Source organism: Neoarius graeffei, chromosome 10 (assembly GCF_027579695.1).
Source record: "Neoarius graeffei isolate fNeoGra1 chromosome 10, fNeoGra1.pri, whole genome shotgun sequence".
In the NCBI taxonomy this organism is placed as follows: domain Eukaryota; kingdom Metazoa; phylum Chordata; class Actinopteri; order Siluriformes; family Ariidae; genus Neoarius; species Neoarius graeffei.
This window is the reverse complement of record NC_083578.1, coordinates 452813-477135: the sequence shown is the minus strand read 5'-3', so window position 1 is coordinate 477135 and position 24323 is coordinate 452813. Positions and strand designations below refer to the sequence as shown.

General features: G+C 45.6%; 1 protein-coding gene and 1 long non-coding RNA gene across 4 annotated transcripts in view; one reads left to right on the top strand and one right to left on the bottom strand.

Moving 5' to 3' along the window:
- The window catches only part of ipo11 (importin 11), a 113853-nt gene that overhangs the window by 46980 nt on the left and 42550 nt on the right, over positions 1–24323 (top strand). For all 3 annotated transcript variants that reach the window (XM_060931026.1, XM_060931028.1, XM_060931029.1), the window contains exons 13-23: positions 7678–7768; positions 7902–7949; positions 10547–10652; positions 10851–10977; positions 16620–16653; positions 21687–21727; positions 21895–22011; positions 22376–22489; positions 22933–23048; positions 23223–23299; positions 23757–23836. In XM_060931026.1, the coding sequence (XP_060787009.1) occupies positions 7678–7768; positions 7902–7949; positions 10547–10652; positions 10851–10977; positions 16620–16653; positions 21687–21727; positions 21895–22011; positions 22376–22489; positions 22933–23048; positions 23223–23299; positions 23757–23836 (951 nt within the window). The remainder of the gene's footprint in view (positions 1–7677; positions 7769–7901; positions 7950–10546; positions 10653–10850; positions 10978–16619; positions 16654–21686; positions 21728–21894; positions 22012–22375; positions 22490–22932; positions 23049–23222; positions 23300–23756; positions 23837–24323) is intronic.
- LOC132892706 (uncharacterized) lies at positions 19339–19848 on the bottom strand. Its single transcript, XR_009655477.1, has 2 exons — positions 19785–19848; positions 19339–19430 (listed from the first exon to the last, which is right to left on the bottom strand). It is a non-coding gene; the product is annotated as an uncharacterized LOC132892706 (long non-coding RNA).

Genomic DNA, 24323 nt, shown 5'->3' with positions numbered 1-24323 from the left:
ATATTGTGCTTTTGTTGTGACGGTGAATGGGGTATATTGTGCGTTGTTGAGACGGTGAATGGGGTATATTGTGCGTTGTGATGGTGAATGAGGTATATTGTGCGTTGTTGTGACAGTGAATGAGGTATATTTTGTGTTGTTGTAATGATGAATGGGGTATATTGTGCGTTGTTGTGATGGTGAATGGGGTATATTGTGCGTTGTAATGGTGAATGAGGTATATTGTGCGTTGTTGTGACGGTGAATGGGGTATATTGTGCGTTGTTGAGACGGTGAATGGGGTATATTGTGCATTGTGACGGTGAATGGGGTATATTGTGCTTTTGTTATGACGGTGAATGGGGTATATTGTGCGTTGTTGAGACGGTGAATGGGGTATATTGTGCCTTGTGATGGTGAATGGGGTATATTGTGCGTTGTTGTGACAGTGAATGAGGTATATTTTGTGTTGTTGTAATGGTGAATGGGGTATATTGTGCGTTGTGATGGTGAATGGGGTATATTGTGCGTTGTGATGGTGAATGGGGTATATTGTGCGTTGTTGTGACAGTGAATGAGGTATATTTTGTGTTGTTGTAATGGTGAATGGGGTATATTGTGCGTTGTGATGGTGAATGGGGTATATTGTGCGTTGTTGTGATGGTGAATGGGGTATATTGTGCGTTGTGATGGTGAATGGGGTATATTGTGCCTTGTGATGGTGAATGGGGTATATTGTGCCTTGTTGTGACAGTGAATGGGGTATATTGTGCGTTGTTGTGACGGTGAATGGGGTATATTGTGCGTTGTTGAGACGGTGAATGGGGCACGTTGTGGGTTGCCGTGACGGTGAATGGGGCACGTTGTTGGCTGCCGTGACGGTGAATGGGGCACGTTGTGGGTTGCCGTGACGGTGAATGGGGCACGTTGTGGGTTGCCGTGACGGTGAATGGGGCACGTTGTGGGTTGCCGTGACGGTGAATGGGGCACGTTGTGGGTTGCCATGACGGTGAATCAGTCAAGTCAACTTTATTGTCAGATATGCTATACATGCTCGACATACAGCACAGATGAAATTTCAGTCCTCTCTGACCCACGGTTCAAACAGGTAATGCAATAAATAAAAATAATAGAATAATTGAAAAAAACCCAATATAAACAGTATAAACACTCTAGATAAGAACTAAACATAGACTAAACACTTATATATATATATATATATATATATATATATATATATATATATATATATATATATATATATATCTCGTAAATTAGTGCAAATAAACAAAGTCAAGGGCACTTGAGGTATAGCAGGTAAACATGAAATAAGCAGTATACAGGGTTTTTCTAGAAAAATTTAGTATGAGGGCGCTCACCATGGTGGGGAGGAGATGGTGCCGGTTGTCCCCCCCCCCCCCCCCCCCGCCGTGCAAAGGCTTTGAAAAATGCTCCAATGGGACATTCTGAGGCTATCTGAGAGGGAAATTGTAACAAATTGTTGTCTGTCAACATTTGAAAAAGAAAGAAGTTAGGCCAAAAAAAAAAAAAAATGTGTTTCCGGTAACATGAAATACTAAAATGAGGTCGGTAGGTAGGAAAGGTTTTTTTTTTCTTCTTAATTTTTTTTTTATTTTGTTCGAAAAAATTAACACAAGTAAACATCTTACAAAATAGTATTTTGGCACAGAATCCTTTTATACCACACATCATAATAAAATAAGTGTTTTAAATCTTTAAACGAATAAAAAAAATATCGCGAGAGTTCGAGTTATGATCTACGGAAGAGATATTTCATGATATTTTCATGTAATAACGTGAAAACACCTTATCAAGAAATAACGTGAAAATAACGTCCTAGGCTAGGCTACTTCCATTAAAAGCAGACGGCCTTGCCTACTGTAGAACTTGGGTCGAGCAAAAACATGGCTGAATCCTGAATGACTCCCATTTGTATAAATAGGGGACTACATAGGCGGCAAAATGTAGTGTTTTTCCCTGCCATGGAAGTGCACTTGTATACTGAAAAGGAAGCAATTTGCATTACAGCCTTGAATGAGGATTCAAAATGGCGGCTCGGCTCAGTTTATGCAGGACGGCTGATAGAAGTGGCGAAACATTTTACTTTTTATCGTTTCTTTCACAACTTGAATGCGTTGAAACAAAAAATTATGACAAACTAACGCCACTTACACTAAAATATTGAGGGAAATTTGTAATAAAAACTTTGCGGTCGGCAATTTCGACGCGGAAATTCTCAATCGGTCGGGTTACCGGAAACACACTATTTTTTTTTTTTTTTTTTTTTTTTTTTTATTTGGCCTAATCATCTTCTGCCCCGGACAGTCTTTGGCTTTCTTCCACTTCGTGCCATGGGATGACATCTTTAAATGCCCAAGTGTCAACAAAAACAACTCGCGAACTACTTCTGTCAAAAGCTCCCGCGCCGGTGGGTGAAAGGTCATTCAGTCTCGAGAAATCTCGCGCTACAAGTCAGCTGACCTTGTATGTAACCCATGTCAAATCTCATGAGAGCAGCCGCGACAAGTAAACAACTAAACAACATGGCGCCTCAGTCTGGAAAACGCCAATTCGGATTGTTTTTGCACCGTCTGGCGGTGTATCTACTATGATTGGAATATTTTTGGAGCAATTATAACGTATTTGATGATCAGACACATTGTCACGTAGTGTTGCTGGGATGTTTTCACGGAGTCGGTAAGGGGGCGCACGCCGAGAGTAAGAGGGCGCAGCACCCCTGTTCCCCCGTTTAGACGAAAGCCTGGTATAAACAAACTGTCAGCTGTTAAGGTGAGGTAGTGCGGAATAGTGCAAATGAGCGAGGTAAAGTGAGATGTGCGGTCCCTGAGTTCAGTGTGTTAATGAACGTTGAGATGTATGTGTGTGTGTGTGTGTGTGTGTTTTTTGGGGGGGGGGGGGACTGAGGATGACATGTCAGATGCTGAAGGGGGGGGCAGGGGGTGTGCAAGCAGAATCTGTGGCAGGGGGCAGAGGGGAGAGGAGGGGCAGAACAGGGAGGGAGTTGAGCCTCCTGACCGCCTGGTGAAAGAAACTGTCCTTGAGCCTGCTGGTTTTGGCCCGGAGACTCCGCAGTCTCCTCCCCAACGGCAGCAGACGGAAGAGGTTGTGAGATGGGTGGGTGGGGTCACCTGCAATTCTGATGGCTTTGCGGGTGAGGCGGGAGTTATAAATATCCATTAGAGAAGGGAGAGAGACACCAATGATCCTCTCAGCTGCTCTCACGATGCGCTGCAGAGTCTTGCAGCAGGACACGGTGCAGGCGCCGTACCACACGGTGATGCAGCTGGTCAGGATGTTCTCGATGGTGCCTCTGTCGAAAGTGTGCATGATGGGGGCCGGGGCTCTTGCTCTCCTCAGTTTGCGGAGGAAGTACAGACGCTGTTGGGCTTTTTTGGCCCGTGATGCGGTGTTGTTGCTCCAGAACAGGTCGTCAGAGATGTGCACACCCAGAAACTTGGTGCTGCTCACCCTCTCCACTGCAGCACCATCGATAAATAGTGGAGCATGCTGGGTGTGCTCTCTCCTGAAGTCCACAACAATCTCCTTCGTCTTCTCCACGTTCAGACGGAGATTGTTGTCCTTGCACCACATGGCCAGGTGGCTCACCTCACTCCTGTAGATTGTCGCATCGCCATTGTTGATGAGACCTACCACAGTCGTGTCATCCGCAAGCTTAATGAGATTAGAGTTGGATGTTGGTGTGCAGTCGTGGGTCAGCAGAGTGAAGAGGAGGGGGCTTAGCACACATCCTTGGGGGGGGGCCCCCGTGTTCAATGTGATGGTGCTGGAGGAGTTGCTGCCGACCTGTACAGCCTGTGGTCTCCCCGTCAGGAAGTCCAGCAGCCAGTTGCACAGGGAGGTGTTGAGTCCCAGCTGCTCCAGTTTCTGAATGAGCTGCTGAGGAATGATTGTGTTGAATGCTGAGCTAAAGTCTATGAACAGCATTCTGACATATGAGTCTTTTGTCTGCAGGTGGGTGAGGGTTGAGTGGAGGGCAGTGGAGATGGCGTCATTGGGCGAACGGTTGGACTGATATGCAAACTGGAAGGGGTCCAGGGCAGACTTGATATGCCGCATGACTAACTGCTCGAAGCACTTCATGAGGATGGGAGTGAGTGCGACAGGGTGGTAGTCATTGAAGCAGGAGGGAGATGGCTTCTTCGGGACCGGGATGATGGTGGTGGTGGTTTTGAGGCACGTGGGGACAACAGCCTGGCTCAACGAGATGTTGATGTCTGTAAAGACATCTGTGAGCTCCTTGGCACAGTCTCTCAGGACATGACCAGGAATGTTATCAGGACCCGGTGCTTTTCGTGAATTTGTCATCCTGAGAGCTCTCCTCACGCTGTCTGGGGACAGGGTCAACACCTGGTCACCGGGAGGTGGTGGGGTCTTCTGTGCCGTGGTGCTGTTGTCTGCCTCAAAGCGAGTGAAGAAGTCGTTCAACTGATTCAGCAGAGACGTGGAGTTGTCACAGGTCTGCGGCGAGGGCTTGTAGTCTGTGATGGTCTGAATCCCCCGCCACAGGTTCCTGGTGTCTCTGCTGTCATTTAAATGGTCAGCAATGTACCTGGAATACTGTCTCTTGGCCACCCTGATGCCTCGTGACAGATTGGCCCTAGCTGTCCTCAGGCCCACCTCCTCCCCAGCTCTGAAGGCGGCGTTCCGAGCCCACAGGAGCCTGTGGACTTCCCGTGTCAGCCATGGCTTCTGATTGGCCCGAATGGAGATGGTTCTGCTGACCGTAACGTCATCCATGCACTTCCTCATGTAGGTAGTGACAGTCTCCGTGTACTCCTGGAGATTTGTGATGTTGCTGTAGGTGGCCGCCTGTCTGAACATGCTCCAGTCAGTGGTAGAAAAACAGTCCTGGAGTGCCTCTGAGGACCCCTCTGGCCACACACGTATCTGTTTTGTAGCTGGTTTGGTGACTCTTTAACCAGTGGCCTGTATGCTGGCATTAGCATAACAGTGGAGTGATCTGAGGCCCCAAGGTGGGGGAGGAGTAGGGCTTTGTAGGCATCTTTATGCATGGTGTAAACATTGTCCAGAGTATTGTTTCCACGTGTGGGAAAGTTGATATGTCCATAGAGTTTTGGAAGCACGCTCTTGGGGTTTGCATGATTTGAAATCCCCAGCTAGGATGAGGAAAGCATCTGGGTGGGCTGTCTGCTGCTCACTGATGTGCTGATAGAGTTCATTCAGTGCTTCACTCCTGTTGTTATTGGAGCCGGGAGGGATGTATAATGCTGCCAGCCATATGGCTGTAAATTCCCTTGGCAGGTAGAATGGCCGGCACTTAATAATTATAAACTCCACCAGTCGTGAGCAATGTTTGCAGACCACAACAGCATCACGGCACCAGGCATCACTGATTGTAAACACAGAGTCCTCCACTGTGATTCCCCCCCCCGACTAGCGCTCTGTCTGACCGGTAGCATGTTAGCCGAGCTAGCTGAATGGCACAGTCCGGGACGCTGTCGTTAAACCATGTTTCCACAAAAACAAGGACACAGCACTCACTCACAGACTTAAAAGATGAGCGGAGCAGGTGGACATAATCCAGCTTGTTGTCCAGCGAGCGTGCGTTGGCCAGAGTGATGGTAGGGATAGCCGGCCGGTGAGGGCTACCCGCTAGTCTAGCCCAGATACCTCCGTGCTTGCCCCTCTTCTGCTTCCGCATGTTCCACCTGTGGCGCTTCCACTGTGGGCTGGATGCAGGAGTGGGGATTGGTGGTTGAGCAGGCCTCCGGAGCAAACCGTAGTCGCATAGCACTTCCGTGTCCGCTGGATTTATATCCATGAATATAGTTCTGCGGATGTCGAGCAGAAAATCATGGGAGTATGTGCGCCTTGAGACTGATGGACGCGACAAAGACGAACAGATACACACTGTTTTAAAACACAAACACGACAACACCGTTCTGTCGGGACAGAGAGGCGCTGCTGCGTGTGTGCGCGCCGCCATGTTTCTTTTTTAATGGGGCATGTTGTGCGTTGCCATGACGGTGAATGGGGCACGTTGTGCGTTGTTGTGACAATGAATGGGGCACATTTTGCGTTGCCGTGATGGTGAATGGGGCACGTTGTGAATGAATGAATGAACCCTTTGTCACTTTGTCGCAAGTACCAGCGAAATTGGCCGTCAACCCGTCCGTACATACACATGCATACAATTGATGCAGGGGGAGTAGACAGGGCAGGAAGACAGGGATGAAAAATACAGAGTAACGGGAGGGGAGGAGAAAAAAGTAATCCCCACACTATGCTCCTGTGGGGAGTACAGTGTGGGAACATTAAAAAAAAACATCTCAGCACATAAGCACAAAATAACACAGTACTTTACAACATGAAAACTCGGGACTCGAGGGGGAAGGGGGTGAGGGAGGGGGCGATCATGGGAGGGGCAGAGGTATAGGTAACCCAGCGCAAACAAGCACTCCGGTCCTGCAGCCGATGACTGCGCTTACCCACTTGTCACACTGGGGGTAAAAGTGGTGACCGTGGGAAGTGGGGGAAGGAATACAAGAGCATCTCACTGCAGTGATCTTCGGGGGGGGGAGCTGTCCCAGCAACGGCCTTGGCCAAGGCCAGTGCTGTCTGAGGGAGCCGAAAGCAGATAAGATTGGGATTGTTTGGTCTTGGGGCAAGTAGATGCATTCTTTTACACAACTACTGTTTGTCCATTCTGGTCTCCAAATCGATCCATTTTCCTTTGCAAAGCCAAAAGCTTCTCCATGATGTTATCCATGTTGTGGTTCAAGTTCTGAATAGCCACAGTCTGAGTGCCGACAGCTCTGCCCACCGCTTCAATCATGTCAGGCAGCTTAATGGGGCTTTGGACAGCCGTCACCGTTTTCTGATTTCCCTGATAACCAGGGCGATGCCTAATCCAGTCAGCAAAAGTCCTGTAATCATGGTTCCGAATAGGTAGATGTCTTCAATGTCCTCCACAGAAAGAACCGCCAGGCACACGACCCGCCACCTCTCCCACACGTCCATCGTGTAGCCAGCTGCAAACGTTCCAGCAGGACAGGCCGGTTCCCCCGAACCCAGGCTTCTCGTCGAGAAATTGTCAATTGCGTGAAGAGACCAGTTTATTAATTCCATGATTTTTTAGTTTGGAGAGCAGTGCGGAGAGAATCTCTCAAAAGTATAGACAATAGACAGACACGAGACAGAGAAGCAGAAGCAGGGAAGATGAGGGAAGGAGAGGCAGAGAAATGCGACCGCCTTCCGTGAGAGCACAGAGAAGAATGAGGTTAATGAGGTTGTTGAAACAGTGCCACGGTGAATGTATGTCGTAATTAAAGCTAAAGGCGGAGCAGCGAAATATTAGTGTGATTATTTATTTATTTATTTATTTTTGGGTGGGGCTGAGAACCTTTAAAAGAGGAAAAAATAAGAGTAAGGCAAGAAAACAAAACTGTCTCACAGGGAGGACTAAATGGAGGGATTGAGTGGTGAACACAGGGATGGATGTGGGGTGGATGATGTGCTGCTGGTATTAAACTGGTGGAAATGGTGTTAAAGTGGAATGAAGTGGAAACTGAAACACAAAGTTTTACACCTTTTTTTTTTTTTGTCTTCCTTCCTTCTGTGTGTGTGTGTGTGTGTGTGTGTGTGTGTGTGTGTGTGTGTGTGTGTGTAAAACAGCCATGTACAGAGGTTTTATTCCTGGACCTTTTCCACAACTACAGTCAGACTCTGACTCCAGTGCTGCTGGACATGGTACACTCACTACAGGGTGAGGACCCCCCCCCCCCCCCCCCCCCACACACACACACACACACACCATGCCACCACTTCTGTGTCTTAATTTGACATCTCTCTCTCTCTCTCTCTCTCTCTCTCTCTCTCTCTCTCTCTCTCTCTCTCAGGTCTCAGTAATGTTGATGATCCAGTGCAGATGCTGATGAAGGATTCGGGTAGAGTTTTCTCCTCTTTCTCAAATTCTCTCTCGCTCTCTGTTTCTCTCAGTAATGCGACTCTCTTGCTGTGTCTCTCTCTCTCTCTCTCTCTCTCTCTCTCTCTCTCTCTCACACTGTGTTGTGTTCATGGCACACAGATCACAGCGACACTCATCAACAATCTCAACACACCAGTAATGACATCACAGCAATATCATTGCCGTTCTCTGATTTTTTTTTTTTTATACTTATATTTATTTAATTTTAACACATCATTCTCTCACAGCACCATCCTCTACTAACTGCAGGTTTTCCTATTTTGTGGAACCAACTCTGATTCTGAGTTAATTTTAATTCTGTCTCCTGATTATGAAGCTGTTTATAAACCTAAATATCTGATTCAGATATCCAATCTTAATCTAATTCTGACTCTGAAAATGTGACATTTATTCCTCTGTATTAGGCTTCAGGGATAAATTTACAGCCCCAACTCCAAAAACGGGATGCAGTATAAAATGTAAATAAGAACAGAATGCAGTGATTTGCAAATCCTTTTCAACCAAAGACAATCTTGATTCCGAGTTAGTTTTTGATTTGGACTCCTGATTTATCATTACTGATAAACTTTGTGGAAAACTGCAGGGGCAAATAGTCCAACAGTTTAAGACCAGTGTTTCTCAATGTACAATTACAAGGAATTTAGTGATTTCGCCATCAACAATCCATATCATCATCAAAAGATTCAGAGAATCCAGAGAAATTTCTGGATGTAAGGGGCAGGGCCAAAAACCAACACTGAACACCTGTGACCTTCGACCCCTGAGGCAGCACTGCATTAAAACCCAACATGACTGGATGAAAGACATTACTACATGTGCTCAGGAACACTTCGGAAAACCGTTATCAATAAACACAGTTCAACGCTGCATCTACCATGTGAAGTTAAAACCAAATATCAACAACATCCAGAAACACTGGTGAATTCTCCGGTCCTGAGCTCATCTGAGACAGACTGAGACAAAGTGGAAAAATGTGCTGGGGTCTGACAAGTCCACATTTTGAGTTATTTCTGGAAATCGTGGACGCTGAGTCCTATGGGTTAAAGAGGAAAAGGACCATCCAGATTATTACCAGCACAAAGTTCAAAAGCCAGCACCTGTGATGGTATGGGGGCGTGTTAGTGCAATGTTGCTCCAAATCCTATATGTACCTTTCAACATTATTGGAGCCTTCCCAGATGTGCCAGCTACCCGTGCCATGTGCACTTCATAGTGGGCTACACATTTTCAATAGGAGGCAGACTAGCCAGTTTAGCACCCTCACTCTTTTACTATGAAGCCACACTGCTGTAACGTGCAGAATGTGGCTTGGCACTAACACACACGCCATACCATCACAGATGCTGGATTTTGAGCTGTGCACTGATAACAAGCCGGATGGTCCCGCTCCTCTTTAGCCTGGAGGACGTGGCTAAAGATTTCTAAAAATAATTTCTACTTTTGATTCGTCAGACCTCAGGACGGTTTTCCACTTCGCATCAGTCCATCGTAAAAGAGCTTGGGCCCAGAGAAGGGGGCGGTGTTTCTGGATATTGTTTATATCTGGTTTTAACTTGCGTTTGTGGATGCAGTAATGAAGTGTTTTCACAGACGATGGTTTTCTGAAGTGTTCCTGAGCCCATACAGTGATTTCCACTACAGACACGTGTCTGCTTTTAATGCAGTGTCTCCTGAGGGCCTGAAGATCACAGGCATCCAGTGTCAGTTTTCAGCCTTGTTTCTTGCTTACAGAGATTTCTCCAGATTCTCTGAATATTTTAATGATATTATGGACCATAGATGATGTGATCCACAAATACTTTGCAGTTTTACATTGAAGAACGTTATTCTTAAATTGTTGCACTGTTTGCCCACGCAGTCTTTCATAGAGCAGTGCCCTGTCCCATCTTTACTTCTGAGAGACTCCGCCTCTCTGAGATGCTCTTTTTATACCCAATCATCTTACTGACCTGTGGACAATTAACCAAATTAGTTTTTTTTTAACCATTACACAACTTTTCCAGCCTTTTGTTGCCCCTGTCCCAACATTTCTGAAATGTGTTGCTGACATCAAATTCAAAATGAGCAAATATTTTTCAAAACACAAAATTTCTCAGTTTCAGCATTTGATGTATTGTATTTCTACCATTTTCGATGAAATATAGGGTTTCTATCATTTGGAAATTATAGCATTGTTTTATTCCAGTTTACATGGCATCCCAACATTTTTGGAATTGAGGTTGTAATTTATTGCCCTAAACCTGCCCCTATCCCAAATTTTTTGGAGTGTAAATTAAAAAAATTCTATCTAAAGTTTATATATTTGTGTAAAGCTGCTTTGACAGTGTCCCTTGTTAACAGCATGATACAAATAAAACGGAACTGAATTGAATTCTGATTTCAAATCCCCATTTTGTGTGATTCAGATTGATTTGAATTCTGATTCACCAGTGAATCTGACTCGGAATTTAATTTCTGATTGTGATTCTCCTTCAGTCTCCAGTTTTCTCTCTGTACTGTGTAACATTGCTATGCCTGTCTGTGGTGTGTAACACTGATCTGTCTGTCTCTCTGCAGTGTATAATGCGGTAGGATTGGCAGCGTACGAACTGTTTGACAGCGTGGATTTTGATCAGTGGTTTGAGAATCAGCTGCTGATGGAGCTTCAGTTTAACCACAACAGGTAGAGTCGTGTCCAAGTGTGTGTGTGTGGGGGGTCCGAGTGTGCGGGGTGTGGTTTGGGACTGGTCCATCATGATCCACGTGGAAGCAGCAGTGTGTGAAAGTCTGACTGCTCAGCATAACACACATGTAATTCTTTTGATATCTGAGAGCAGGAAGTGAGATTATCATCGTCTGTGTGTGTGTGTGTGTGTGTTAGGTATAAGATGATCAGGAGGCGTGTGATCTGGTTGGTTGGACAGTGGATCTCGGTGAAGTTTAAGCCTGAGCTACGTCCCCTGCTATATGAAATCATCCTCAACCTCCTTCAGGACCCAGATCTCGTGGTGAGAACAAAACACACACAGAGCACGTGGTCCATTTATCTCTCTTATCACAGCTGGTCTTCTTTGTTTCAGTTCCTCATTCTCCTGCTTCCTTTTTCCTCTTTACGTTCCTTTCTTCCTGCACTTTCCTGCCTGGCTGATGTTCTCATTCCCCGGCTTTGTCTCTTTAGCTGTATGTGATGTCACATCCCCAACTGCAGAAAAGCTGTGATGGTGTGTAAAACTTCAATAAAAATGGAATGCAGTGGTTTGCAAATCCTTTTCTACCTATATTCAGTTGAATACAGTAAAATGACAAGATATTTAATGTTAAATCCGACAAACTGTAATGTTTTTTGAAATCAGAAAAAGTTGGAACGGTATGGGAAATGCAAATGAAAAAGAAATTAGTGATTTTTTTAAAATGTACTTGTATTTCACTGCAGACAGAACAAACTCGGGATATTTCATGTTTTTCTGGTCAATTTCATTTCATTTATTAATCTACATCCATTCCTGCATTTCAGGCTTGCAACATTTTTTTTTTTCATTCTCTTGACCTCAGTACGTTATTTTATTTTATTTTGACCTTAGTACTTTATTTTATTTAATTGTATTTTTTATTGTGTTCAAATTTACCAGACTGCTATGACAATTTAATTTCCCTTTGGGGATGAATAAAGTCATCCATCAATCAATCCATCAATCAGTCAATCCATCAGTCAATCCATCAATCAATTTATCCATCCATCAGTCAATTCATCCATCAATCAATCAATAAATAAATAAGTTGGGATGGGGAAAATTTAGGGCGAGTAATGAGGTAAAACAATTAAATAATGATTTGGTACAAAATCAGTCTCCAGGAAAGGCTGAGTCTTTAAGGAGTAAAGACGGGCCGAGGATCTCCAGTTTGCCAACAAATACGTGAGAAAATTATTGAAATGTTTAAAACCGATGTTCCTCAATGAAAGATAGGAAGGGATTTGGATATTTCACCCTCTACAGTGCATAATATCATTAAACCATTCAAGGAATCTGGAGGAATTTTGGTGTGTAAAGGGCTCAAGCTTAATCTGAAACCCCGTGATCTCCGATCCCTCAGATGGCATCAAGAACCGTCATTCATCTACAGCTGATAGAACCACATGGGCTCGGGATTACTTTGGAAAACTTTTATCAAGCTACAATGCGGAGTTACATCCACAAACACCATTTAAAACTTTACTGTGCAAAAAGGAAGCCTTATGTTAACTGTATCCAGAAGCGCTATCAACTTCTCTGGGCTTGGAGGTGTCTGGGACGGACCATTACACAGGGGGAACCTGTATTGTGGTCAGACGAATCAGTATTCCAGGTCTTTTTTAGAAGAAATGGATGCTGTGTGTTCCGGACCAAAGAGGAAAAGAACCATCCAGACTGTTAGCAGGAACAAGTCCAAAAGCCAGGGTGTATTATGGTATGGGATTGTGTCAGTGCCCTTGGCAAAGGTAACTTACACTTCTGTGATGGAGCATTAATACAGAAAAGTACACTGAGATTTTGGAGCAGCATCTGCTGCCACATTTTTTCCAGGGAGATTTTGACAAAATACAAATACAAGAAAATACAAAGGCGTAGCTGTGGAAGAAGAGGGCATGTCCCCTCTGTCCCCAATAGAGAATGTGTGGAGAATTTGAAATGTGTTGCAAGAAGCAGAATTGATGTGTTGATTTTGAAAAAAACATAAAATTCTTCCAAAAATGTTGGGCCTGTTTACCACTGTGTTGCATCACTTTTTCTTTGAATAACACTCAGTAAGCATTTGGAAACTCAGCACACTAATTGAAATTTTGAAATTCTTTCCCATTCTTGACATACGACTTCAGTTACTCAACACTCTGGGGTCTCCGTTGTTGTATTTTGCACTTCATGATGGGCCACACATTTTCAGTAGGAGGCAGGAAGGCCAGTTTAGCACCTGCACTCTTTTTTTTTTTTTCTACGAAGCCACACTGTTGTAATGTGCAGAATGTGGCTTGGCAGTAACACGCTCCCATGCCATCACAGGTGCTGGCTTTTGTATTTTGTGCTGGTAAAAATCTGGATGGTCCTTTTCCTCTTTAACCTGGAGGACAACGTCCATGATTTCCAGAAATAACTCAAAATGTGTGGATTGGGCGGCAGTTAAAGGCAGGGGCCTCGACGACCTGATCCCCGAACACAGCGGCTAGCTGTTGGGACATGGAATGTCACTTCGCTGGGGGGGGGAAGAGCCTGAGCTTGTGCGGGAGGTTGAGAGGTACTGGCTAGAGATAGTCGGGCTCACCTCCACGCACAGCTTGGGCTCCGGAATCCAGCTCCTCGAGAAGGGCTGGACTCTCCACTTCTCTGGAGTCTCCCATGGTGAGCGGCAGCGGGCTGGTGTGGGCTTGCTTATAGCTCCCCAGCTCAGCCACCATGTGTTGGAGTTTACCCCAGTGAACAAGAGGGTCGCCTCTCTGCACCTTCGGATCGGGGAGAGGGCTCTTGCTGTTGTTTGTGCCTACTGGCCAAATAGCAGTATAGAGTATCCGGCCTTCTTGGGGTCCCTGGGAGAGGTACTGAGAGGTGCTCAGACTGGGGACTTCAGCGTTCTACTGGGGGACTTCAGTGCTCACGTGGGCGACGACAGTGACACCTGGAGGGGCGTGATTGGGAGGAACGGCCTCCCTGATCTGAACCCGAGTGGTGTTTTGTTATTGGACTTCTGTGCTAGTCACGGTTTGTCCATAACGAATACCATGTTCGAGCATAGGGGTGTGTCCATAAGCGCACGTGGCACCAGGACACCTTAGGTCAGAGGTCGATGATCGACTTTGTTGTTGTTTCATCGGATCTCCGGCCCTATGTCTTGGACACTCGGGTGAAGAGAGGAGCTGAGCTGTCAACTGATCACCACCTGGTGGTGAGTTGGATCTGCTGGCGGAGGAGGAAGCCAGACAGACCTGGCAGGCCCAAACGTATGGTGAGGGTCTGCTGGGAACGTCTGGCCGAGCACTCTGTCGGGGAGGTCTTTAACTCCCACCTCCGGGAGAGCTTCTCCCAGCTTCCAAGGGAGGCGGGGGACGTTGAGTCTGAGTGGACCATGTTCTCTACCTCCATTGTAGACGTGGCTGTTTGGAGCTGTGGCCGCAAGGTCTCCAGTGCCTGTCGTGGCGGCAATCCCCGAACCCGGTGGTGGACACCGGAAGTAAGGGATGCTGTCAAGCTGAAGAAGGAGTCCTATCGGGCCATGTTGGCCTCCGGGACCCCTGAGGCAGCTGACGGGTATCAGCAGGCCAGGCGTGCCGCAGCTTGCAAAAACTCGGAACTGGGAGGAGTTCGGTGAGGCCATGGAGGAGGACTATCGGTCGGCCTCGAAGAAATTCTGGCAAACCGTCTGGCGCCTCAGGAGGGGGAAACAGTACTCTGCCAACACCGTTTACAGTGCGGGTGGGGAGCTGTTGCAGTGGAAGGAATACTTCGAGGAGCTCCTCAATCCCACCGTCATGTCTTCCATTGAGGAAGCGGAGGCTGATGACTCAGAGGTGGACTCGTCCATTACCCAAGCCGAAGTCACTGAGGTGGTTTGCAAGCTCCTCGGTGGCAAGGCACCGGGGGTGGATGAGATCCGCCCTGAGTATCTCAAGTCTCTGGATGTTGTGGGGCTGTCTTGGCTGACACGCCTCTGCAACATCGCGTGGCGGTTGGAGACAGTGCCTCTGGAGTGGCAGACTGGGGTGGTGGTCCCTCTTTTCAAGAAAGGGGACCGGAGAATGTGCACTAATTATAGGGGAATCACACTTCTCAGCTTCCCCGGGAAGGTTTACTCCAGGGTACTGGAGAGGAGAATTTGGCCAATCGTCGAACCTCAGATCCAGGAGGAACAATGCGGTTTTCGTCCTGGTCGCGGAACACTGGACCAGCTCTATACCCTTCATAGGGTGATCGAGGGTTCATGGGAGTTTGCCCTACTAGTCCACATGTGCTTGTGGATCTGGAGAAGGCATTCGACCGTGTCCCTCGTGGTATTCTGTGGAGGGTGCTTCAGGAGTATGGGGTTCGGGGCTCTTTGCTAAGGGCTGTCCGGTCCCTGTACGAACGGAGCAGGAGTCTGGTTCGCATTGCTGGCAGTAAGTCAGACCTATTCCCAGTGCATGTTAGACTCCGGCAGGGCTGCCCTTTGTCACCAGTTCTGTTCATAATTTTTATGGACAGAATTTCTAGGTGCAGCCAGGGGCCGGAAGAAATCCTGTTTGGGAACCACAGGATTTCATCTCTGCTTTTTGCGGATGATGTCCTGTTGGCTTCTTCAAACCAGGATCTTCAGCATGCACTGGGGCAGTTTGCAGTCGAGTGTGAAGCGGCTGAGATGAGAATCAGCACCTACAAGTCTGAGGCCATGGTTCTCGACCGGAAAAGGGTGGCTTGCCCTCTCCAGGTTGGTGGAGGAGTTTAAGTATCTTGGGATCTTGTTCACGAGTGAGGGAAGGATAGAGCGTGAGATCGACAGGCAGATCGGTGCAGCTTCCGCAGTGATGCGGTTGCTTTACTCGTCTATCGTGGTGAAGAAGGAGCTGAGCCAAAAGGCGAAGCTCTTGATTTACCGGTCGATCTACGTTCCGACTCTCACCTATGGTCATGAGCTTTGGGTAATGACCGAAAGAACAAGATTGCGGATACAAGCGGCCGAAATGAGTTTCCTTCGCAGGGTGGCTGGGCGCTCCCTTAGGGTGAGAAGCACAGTCACTCGGGAGGAGCTCGGAGTAGAGCCTCTGCTCCTCCACATCAAGAGGAATCGGCTGAGGTGGCTCGGGCGTCTCTTTCGGATGCTTCCTGGATGCCTCCCTGGAGAGGTGTTCCAGACATGTCCCTTCCTGGGAGGAGGCTCTGGGGAAGACCCAGGACACGCTGGAGGGACTATGTCTCTCGGCTGGCCTGGGAACGCCTCGGTGTTCTTCCCGAGGAGCTGGCCAAGGTGTCTGGGGAAAGGGAAGTTTGGGCTTCCATGCTCAGACTGCTGCCTCCGCGACCCAGCCCCGGATAAGCGGATGAAGACGAGAGACGAGAAACTCAAAATGTGGACTTGTCAGACCCCAGCACACTTTTCCACTTTGCCTCAGCCTGTCTCAGATAAGCTCAGGACCAGAGAATTCACCGGTGTTTCTGGATGTTGTTGATATTTGGCTTTCACTTCGCATGGTCGATGAAGTGATGAACTGTGTTTAAAGGCAGTGGTTTTCCGAAGTGTTCCTGAGCCCATGTAGTAATGTCCTTCATACAGTCATGTTGGGTTTTACTGCAGATGATCTGTGAATCTGTAGAATTTTCTAATCAGGTGTTTTTGAGCTTTCACAACTTTCCCAGTCTTTCGTTGCCCCATCCCAACATTTTTGGAACGAGTTGCAGGCATCAAATTCAGAATGGGTGAATATTTTCAAAAAACAATAGAGTTTATCAGTTCAAACATTAAACGTCTCATCATTGTATTGAATTGAAGATAGGTTGAAAAAGATTTGCAAATCACTGCATTCTGTTTTTATTTACTTTTGACACAGCATCCCAACTTTTTTGGAATCAGGGTTCTACTATATTAGGACATACTGTAACCATGTGTATGTTTATGATTTTTACTGATAATGTATTGTGTGTTTGTTTATCAGGTCCGTATTGAGACAGCGACAACACTGAAGCTCAATATCCTTCACTTTTTCAGGGCTAATATCTGGAACTCAAAATTAAACATACCTTCATGTTTGCATTAGCTCATTTTGTTGATGTTTTTATCCAAACTGTCACTCAGGTGGGTGTAGATGGGCGTGTTTCGGGATGTGTGGGTGGGTCAAGTGAATTTTACTTGTACAGTGCGTTTACATTATGTCTACACAGTAGACACTGACACAAAGCAGTTTAACAGAAAAATTTAAATTACAGATATAAATTAAGCATATGAATTAATAAACTTATTCCTAATGATCAACCCTGAGGTGATTGTGTTGAGGAAAAACTCCCTCAGGTGACATGAGGAAGAAACCCTGAGAGGAACCAGACTCTAAAGGGAACCCATCCCAGGGCTTGAAATTCATATATTTTTTTTTCCACCAGCCAGCCGGACTAATTAGCTTCCAAAGTAACTCGCCAAACAGAAAATCAACTCGCCAAAATGTGTTCATGTATGAATTTTACTTCTGTCAAAAATAACACAAAAGAGAGTAGTTACCATTGTTCATGACTAATGTGCATTTATTTCAAGACCCGAGTATTTTGATCCTGTTGTTAAATACATAAATGAGAACAACACAGAGCACCATAATATAATATCAACAAATAATAATATATTGGAAAACTTGGCAACTTGGTGTATGAGTATTGAAAACAAATATACTTACTATCATGACTATAGCACCCAAAATATGTCCAACATGCTTTCTGTATTTAACCATTTATGAGAGAGAAAGCATTAGGAGCTTCATATTGACTAGGAATCAACTTGAAAAAAATTAATTATTCCATAAAAATCGTATCGCAGCCAAGGCCTACCCTGCTCCCACGCTTGCTTAGAAGTCCTTTGTCATTTCTCCTCTTCAGACCGAGGTCGCTTTGTCCCCGTCTCTGGCGGTTTCTGTAAACCTTTCAGAAAATTCCACATCGCAACATAGCTTTGGCAGATGTAGATGTAAACAACAACAAAAGCACGTGTTTAAATGGGCGATAATGTGGCCACATCTATTGAATTTGCTAACGTGATGTGGCAGCGGGGGCGTGGCCAAGCGTCGGTCTGCGAATGGAGGGCGGAGTCAGGGAAGGTAAGTGGTGGAATCATTGCACCTGATGGGGATTAACCTGTGTTTGTGTGTCTTCCCCAGTGACCGCGCCCTTTAAAAGGAGAGGAGAGCAGAAAAAGGGAGCTCTCTCTCCCCAACCAGAACACCTGTGTGCGCGCGCGCAGCTGGGAAGTGATAAAAGGCTGAAAAGCTAGCAATAAATAGTTCATTGAGAACTCAGTTCCGGCCTGCCGTGCTTCTGTGCTCCACCCACCTGGTCCGGTACTACACGTGATTACCGCGATATTCAACAAGATGCGTTATATGCATGCGCAGTAGTGAAAAAAACGACAGCCTGACTCGTACATGATATGATTCGGAATTCTTCGGTATTTTCCATCCTGCCGATAAACACATCAATTAACACAGACACGGCACACACTTAATATGTGGCGGCTTTAGTTGACGGTGTGTCTGAATCTTCGCTTCATATATATTTTTTATTTTCAACTAGCCAGCTGGGCTGCCTAGTGACAGGAATTACCCACCAAATTACAAATTAAGTCGCCTCAGGCGACCGGACCACCACGAATTTCGAGCCCTGCATCCTCATCTGGGTGATAACATGGCATGATTATAAATAACTCGCTTCTATAACTGTGTCCTATAGAGTCACAAAGTACAACTGTGTAACCAGGAAATTCATTATAGTTGAACAGGAAGTCTGTTTTGTTGAAGTTATCAACTGTTCAGTGATGGAGACTTGAGTGTTCATGACAACTGCAGTCCTAAAGTTATCCTGGTGATTGGAGTCCGAAACCATCGCAGCAAAACTGTAAGAGTCCAGAGCATCTTCCAGGTGCAACTTTTGACTGTCCATCTGGGGCCGTCCTCCACAGGATGGGAACCTCAGATAGAAGTAGGGCATCAGGATGGATCAGGCAGGTCTGAGGAGCAGGAGAGATCAGTGGATCTGTTTTCAGAGGTTCTTCTGGGTTATTGAAGTGAATATTAAAGTTTCTGAAAACTAAAGCTTTGTCTAAGGAAATAACCAGCAGCCGGTTTCACTAAAGTAGTTTAGGCTGGTCTATGGGTTAAGATTGGTCTTAAGTTTCTTTATAGACCAGTCTAATGCAAGTAAGACAGTTTCACAAAAGTTAAGACTAATTTTTTAAGTCTAATTTTAGGCTTAAAAAGTAAGACACCCTCCCCCCAGTCTAATATGGATCTAAGAAAGCTTGAAATGTTAAGGCAGTGAAGTACATTGCAAGTATGTAATACACAAATTTAGGCCATTATAATCTAACTATAAAGTATTCAATAAAGAACAAACAGTGTAATACCAGCTTATTCATTTTATTACTTATAAATAATATAAATATATATAAATAATATAAATATATCAGTTCATTTATGCATATAATTACATCACCACTCATCACTTATCTCTCTCTCTCTCACTCACACACACACACACACACACACACACACACATATTACTACATCACTCCTCCATCTGCGCGAGTCTCTTCAATTTAAGTTGCAGTCTTTCCTTTTGGAGCTGCAAGACCTCAATCTCCAGAAGGAGTTTTTTCTCCTCCAGATGAAGGTTGTTGTATTGCTTGTCAAGCACCATGGCCATGGTGGTGGTTCTGGTGGTGGTGGCAGATGTCTGGGAGTCCTCCACAACCGGTTCAGGGATCAAGGAAACTTAAAAAAAAAAAAAAATCAGACCAAGGTTTTCATTATTAGAAACTGTAGTCACACCACAACATAGTATTTAGGTCAGCTTGTTCCAAACATCTTTCTTTACGTGTACTACCTACTGTAGCAGAATTTAAATCTATGTTGGTCAAACCAACGACTGTATAGTCTATGGGTCAAACCTATGTTCCATCGTTTAGTAACAGACCTTGGTATCAACCGAGTGGAATAGCTATTTCGCCATCGCAAGGTAACTGTAGCTTAGCTCAGTGCTGTGGGAACATAATCTCCCCTACTGTTTATGCTGAAATGACAATAAAACCCCACTTGACAATGTTTAAAACTTAAACAAGACTCTACCTGTAATTTCCTCCTGATCGGTAGGCTCTTCGTGTAGTGTCACATCCGCGCAGGTACTGGGTGATGACAACTCTGAGGGTGAAGGAGCCTCAGCTTCAACGTTGCTAAGGGAGTTGCTGCTGGGTCTGGCGAAGCCGGTTACTCTGCTCTCCTTTCCTCCTTTCACTCCCCAGAATAAGGGCAACTCGTCGCCATAAATGTTGATGACCATTTCGGTGGTTACTTTTAGTTTCCGTTTCTGCACGGCAGCAACATCTCTTCTCGCAGATGGATTAACGCTATTTACAGACGATGTTATTTTTTTTCCCACACTTCATGTTTTTTCTTATTGCTACATTCTTCGCTGAATTTGCCTAATAAAATGTCTTTGTAGGAATTAAATTCCTCTAATATAGCCAGATTTTCCGAGTGGCTAAACGGCACTGAACGACCACTGTCCACCATTTTTTTTGTTTTGAAAAGAGTCTTAAAATACCCACAATCCTTTGCAGCATAGTACGACTTAAGATAGTCGGAGTCTTAACTGCTTTGTGCAACAATATTTGTTAGACGTCTATGCTAAGCCCGACTACACCCGCTGTCTAAGTTAAAGTCATAGTCTAACTTGGTGAAACCGGCTGCAGGTCTGAGATGAAATTCAGAAACTCAGAATATGGCCCCGGGAGCCTGTAAATAATAAGTAATGGAATTAACTGGCTAGACTTATTTTTTGAGGCTACATATGTTATATTAGTATGAGGAACTTAAAGCGTATTGAATTTATAACCAGGTTTTTGTTACGTCTAGATAATCATTATAAATAACCGCGATGCCTCCTCCTCTGCCAGTGAGACGAGGCTGGTGTATATAACTGTATCTAGGAGGACTAGCTTCATTTAATGCAACATACTCATCCACATTTCTGTTAAACAAAGTACATTAAACTCCTGCCACAGCATTTTACAGCCTCGGACATCGCCTTCGCTAGTTTAAACCCCTCTGCAAAGTTACTCTTAGTAACCTCAGACTGATGAAGATGTATATCATTAGCTCTTACATGGATAACTATCTTTGAGAACCTGTGCTTGCCTAGGACCCTAAGATTACCTGCTATGTCCGGCGCCCTGGCTCCTGGTATACACCTGACTAAAGCTGCTGGTGCCCCTAAAGGTTGAGCTAATTTCATGTGCTGTATGATAGAGTCCCCTATAACCAGAGCTCTTTCAGGTTTCTCAGTGGGTGCATCACTGAGGAGAGCAAACCTGTTCGACACATGAAGCTGAGAGGAGTGGTGCTCCCGTGGGCGAGCCTCAGCGGTAGCTTTGGCTCTACGCTTATGCCGCGAAGTCTTCACCCATTCGCCCTGCTGTAAGGGCTCTAATGCTGGAGTTGGGAGATTACTAACTCCACCTAGGGCATCCAGACTTTCCCCTACAGAAGCTACACTGTTCTCATTCTCACTGGCCTTCTCTAGAGTCTGAATGCAGACCTCTAATGCTACAATCTTCTCTGTCAGAGAGCTAACTAATCTGCACTTATCACAAATAAAGCTATCGCTAGTGATGGGGAAAGAATAACTAAACATCCTGCACTCAGCACACTGAACAAGCTGAAGGTGTGCCATGATGAAAAGATTCATGTACCTTTAGTCAAAGAATTGTTGATATTTAAAACGGATCTGATGTCGCTTCCACTTGCTGTCTTTGCATGGGAAGAAAAGTGTTCTTTGAGAAGATGAAAATGTGGCAGAAGGGAAAGTGAAAAATACAATAAAAATAAAACAATTGTGGAAAATTGATGGAAAACAGAAAAAAATGGTGTAGTTTAAAATGCCCACAAGAAACTCTCAGCAAACGATCACAGGAACTGCGTCAGCACCGTGGGGGTGGGTGTATTAAAACTTTTTCTTTAACTCCTTCTCACCTGTTGATGATTTTGAGTTTAGAACAGAGCAGTTCCTACCAGTAAGAATACACACACACACACACACACACACACACACACACACTTCATTCTTTACAATTGGCTCTTCAGCCTTACACTTATACACACTTTACACATGTTGTCTCTGTTTGTGTCTCTCTCTCTGCGTTTGTGTGTCTGTCTGTCTCTCTCTCCCCCCTCCCCCCAGTATGTGGAGTCGATCTTCACTCTGTTGTTCCAGTTGTTACAGCAGGTCACAGAGTGTGACAGTAAAATGCAGATCCTCCACGTCATCTCCTGTGTGATAGAGAGAGTGGGCATGCAGGTGAGTATACTGTGGGCGCGTCCCAAACCACACACACTATACACTGTGTGGTGCACTAAACCCTGGTGTCAGATCATTGTGGGCGTGTCCCTAACCACTCTCCCTAGTTACTGTACAGAACACCATCATAAAGCAAATCACACATGAACGAAAGGTTTATATTAACATACTCATTTTGATGCGTTGTTTCTATGGTAACGGCTCGTTCACAGGGGCGTGTCCAGTAGACGCTCCACTGATAATAAACAGAACAAAAACGTGGAATCATTTATATAGTGAGGTTTTCTGTAAGGAGAAATGTTTGTTTAACATTACTTTGTTATACTGCTCATTAACACTGTGTGCGTGCGTGTGCATGGTTTAGATCCGTCCCTACATAGGTTGCCTGGTTCAGTACCTCCCTCTCCTGTGGAAACAATCTGAAGAACACAACATGCTGCGTTGTGCTATCCTCACAACACTCATCCACCTCGTAAAGGTATACACACACACATTTTTACAAGGTCGGGGTGTGTGTGTGTGTGTGTGTGTGTGTGTGTGTGTGTTCGGGGGTAGTGGGACTACTAGGTTCTCCTTCGGATGGTGTATTTCTAGGATCCTCAGCAGGGTTCTCTGGTCCTTAGGAGAGCTTCTTGGGTTCTCCTCATGGTTCCCAGGTTCTTTTTTAGAGTTGTGTGGTTTTTAGGGTCTTCAGTGTGGTCTTGGTGACTGTTTAATCATTAGTGGAATTAAATTTTTGGAATCCCTGCTGTGGTTTAGAAACTTTACTTCAGTTCCAGAATGCTCTGTGGGATCCTCAGTGGTCCTTTGTGGGGTTTTGTTCTCAATGGTATTGCAGATTTTTGTTTGGGTTGTGGGCTGTAATTGTGTGTGTGTGTGTGTGTGTGTGTGTGTGTGTGTGTGTGTGTGTGTATGTTTCAGGGCCTGGGGGCAGAGAGCAGCAACCTATATCCATTTCTACTTCCTGTCATTCAGCTGAGCACCGACGTGTCTCAGCCACCGCATGTCTACCTGCTGGAGGATGGCCTGGAGTTGTGGTACACACACACACACACACACACACACACACACACACACACACAAACGTGGGTGCATACGGGAGTGTATTGTACAGTATGGGTGTGTGAGCCCCTGTCTTCCCCTCAGACATGTTGGTATTAATGTGCTGTTACCATGGCTACTGAAATTCATGTTAGTGTGTGTGCGTGCAGGTTGGTGACATTAGAGAACAGTCCCGCTTTAACTCCTGAACTGCTCAGAATTTTCCAGAACATGTCGGCCCTGCTCGGTGAGTTTCCACAGGACAGCGTCCTCCTATCCTTTTATTCTCCTTTTCCACACGGACAATCAAACCCTGAGTATCTGATCTACAGCTATCCCCCCCCCCCCCCCCCCCCCCCCCCCGTGGTGTGTGTGTGAGAGAAGAGATGAATATTTATAAGCAGAGCTTTAAATTAACTCCTGTTGTGCTAACAGATCTCATTATCATCATCATTACCTCAGTGTTTGGTTCAGATGGTCAGTAAGAGCACAGCTGGGACGATACATCAGTGTGACACGATACCGCACTATCACAATCTCTAACTGCTACACACACACACACACACACACACAGAGTAGGTGTATGACCGAACAGTGCCATAAAGAGGAATTACAGAACTGTTACTGTAATACAAATTCAATGTGCTTGTACACAGATATCATGACGAATGTTACCATTGTGTGTGCGTCTGTGTGTGTTACAGAGATGAGTACAGAGAATGTACGGACGTGTTTTCAGATCATCAACTCCTACATCTACCTCTCAGCTCTCGACTTCCTGCAGGTCTCACACACACACACACACACACACACACACACACACACACACACACACACACACACACACACACACAGTAATGATAATGTAATAATGTGGGTTTATCCCAAAGACTTTTTAACCCAGGAATTTTAGACCAAAACTCTGAGGGGAGTGATTGTAGTCCAAAGACTGTAGAATTAAGTCTGTTCTGTGTGCCGGGGCTGTAGAGCAGGCATCGTTTCCCAGGGTTCTGTAGCATGGGGATTTTAGCACAGGGTCTGTAGTCGGGGACTGTATCATGGGGGATTGTGACTGTATCGTGGGGGCTGTAGAGCAGAGACTGTAGTGTGGTGACTGGAGCCCGAGGATTGTAGCACCTAGCAACTTGGAGGACCAAGTAACTATAGTCCTGGGACTTTAATCCAGGAACCTTGGACTAGCTCAGGTACTTGGACACAGTAACTTTTTGCAGAAGATTTTTATGCCTCCGCCACTGTAAGGTGCAGGAGGC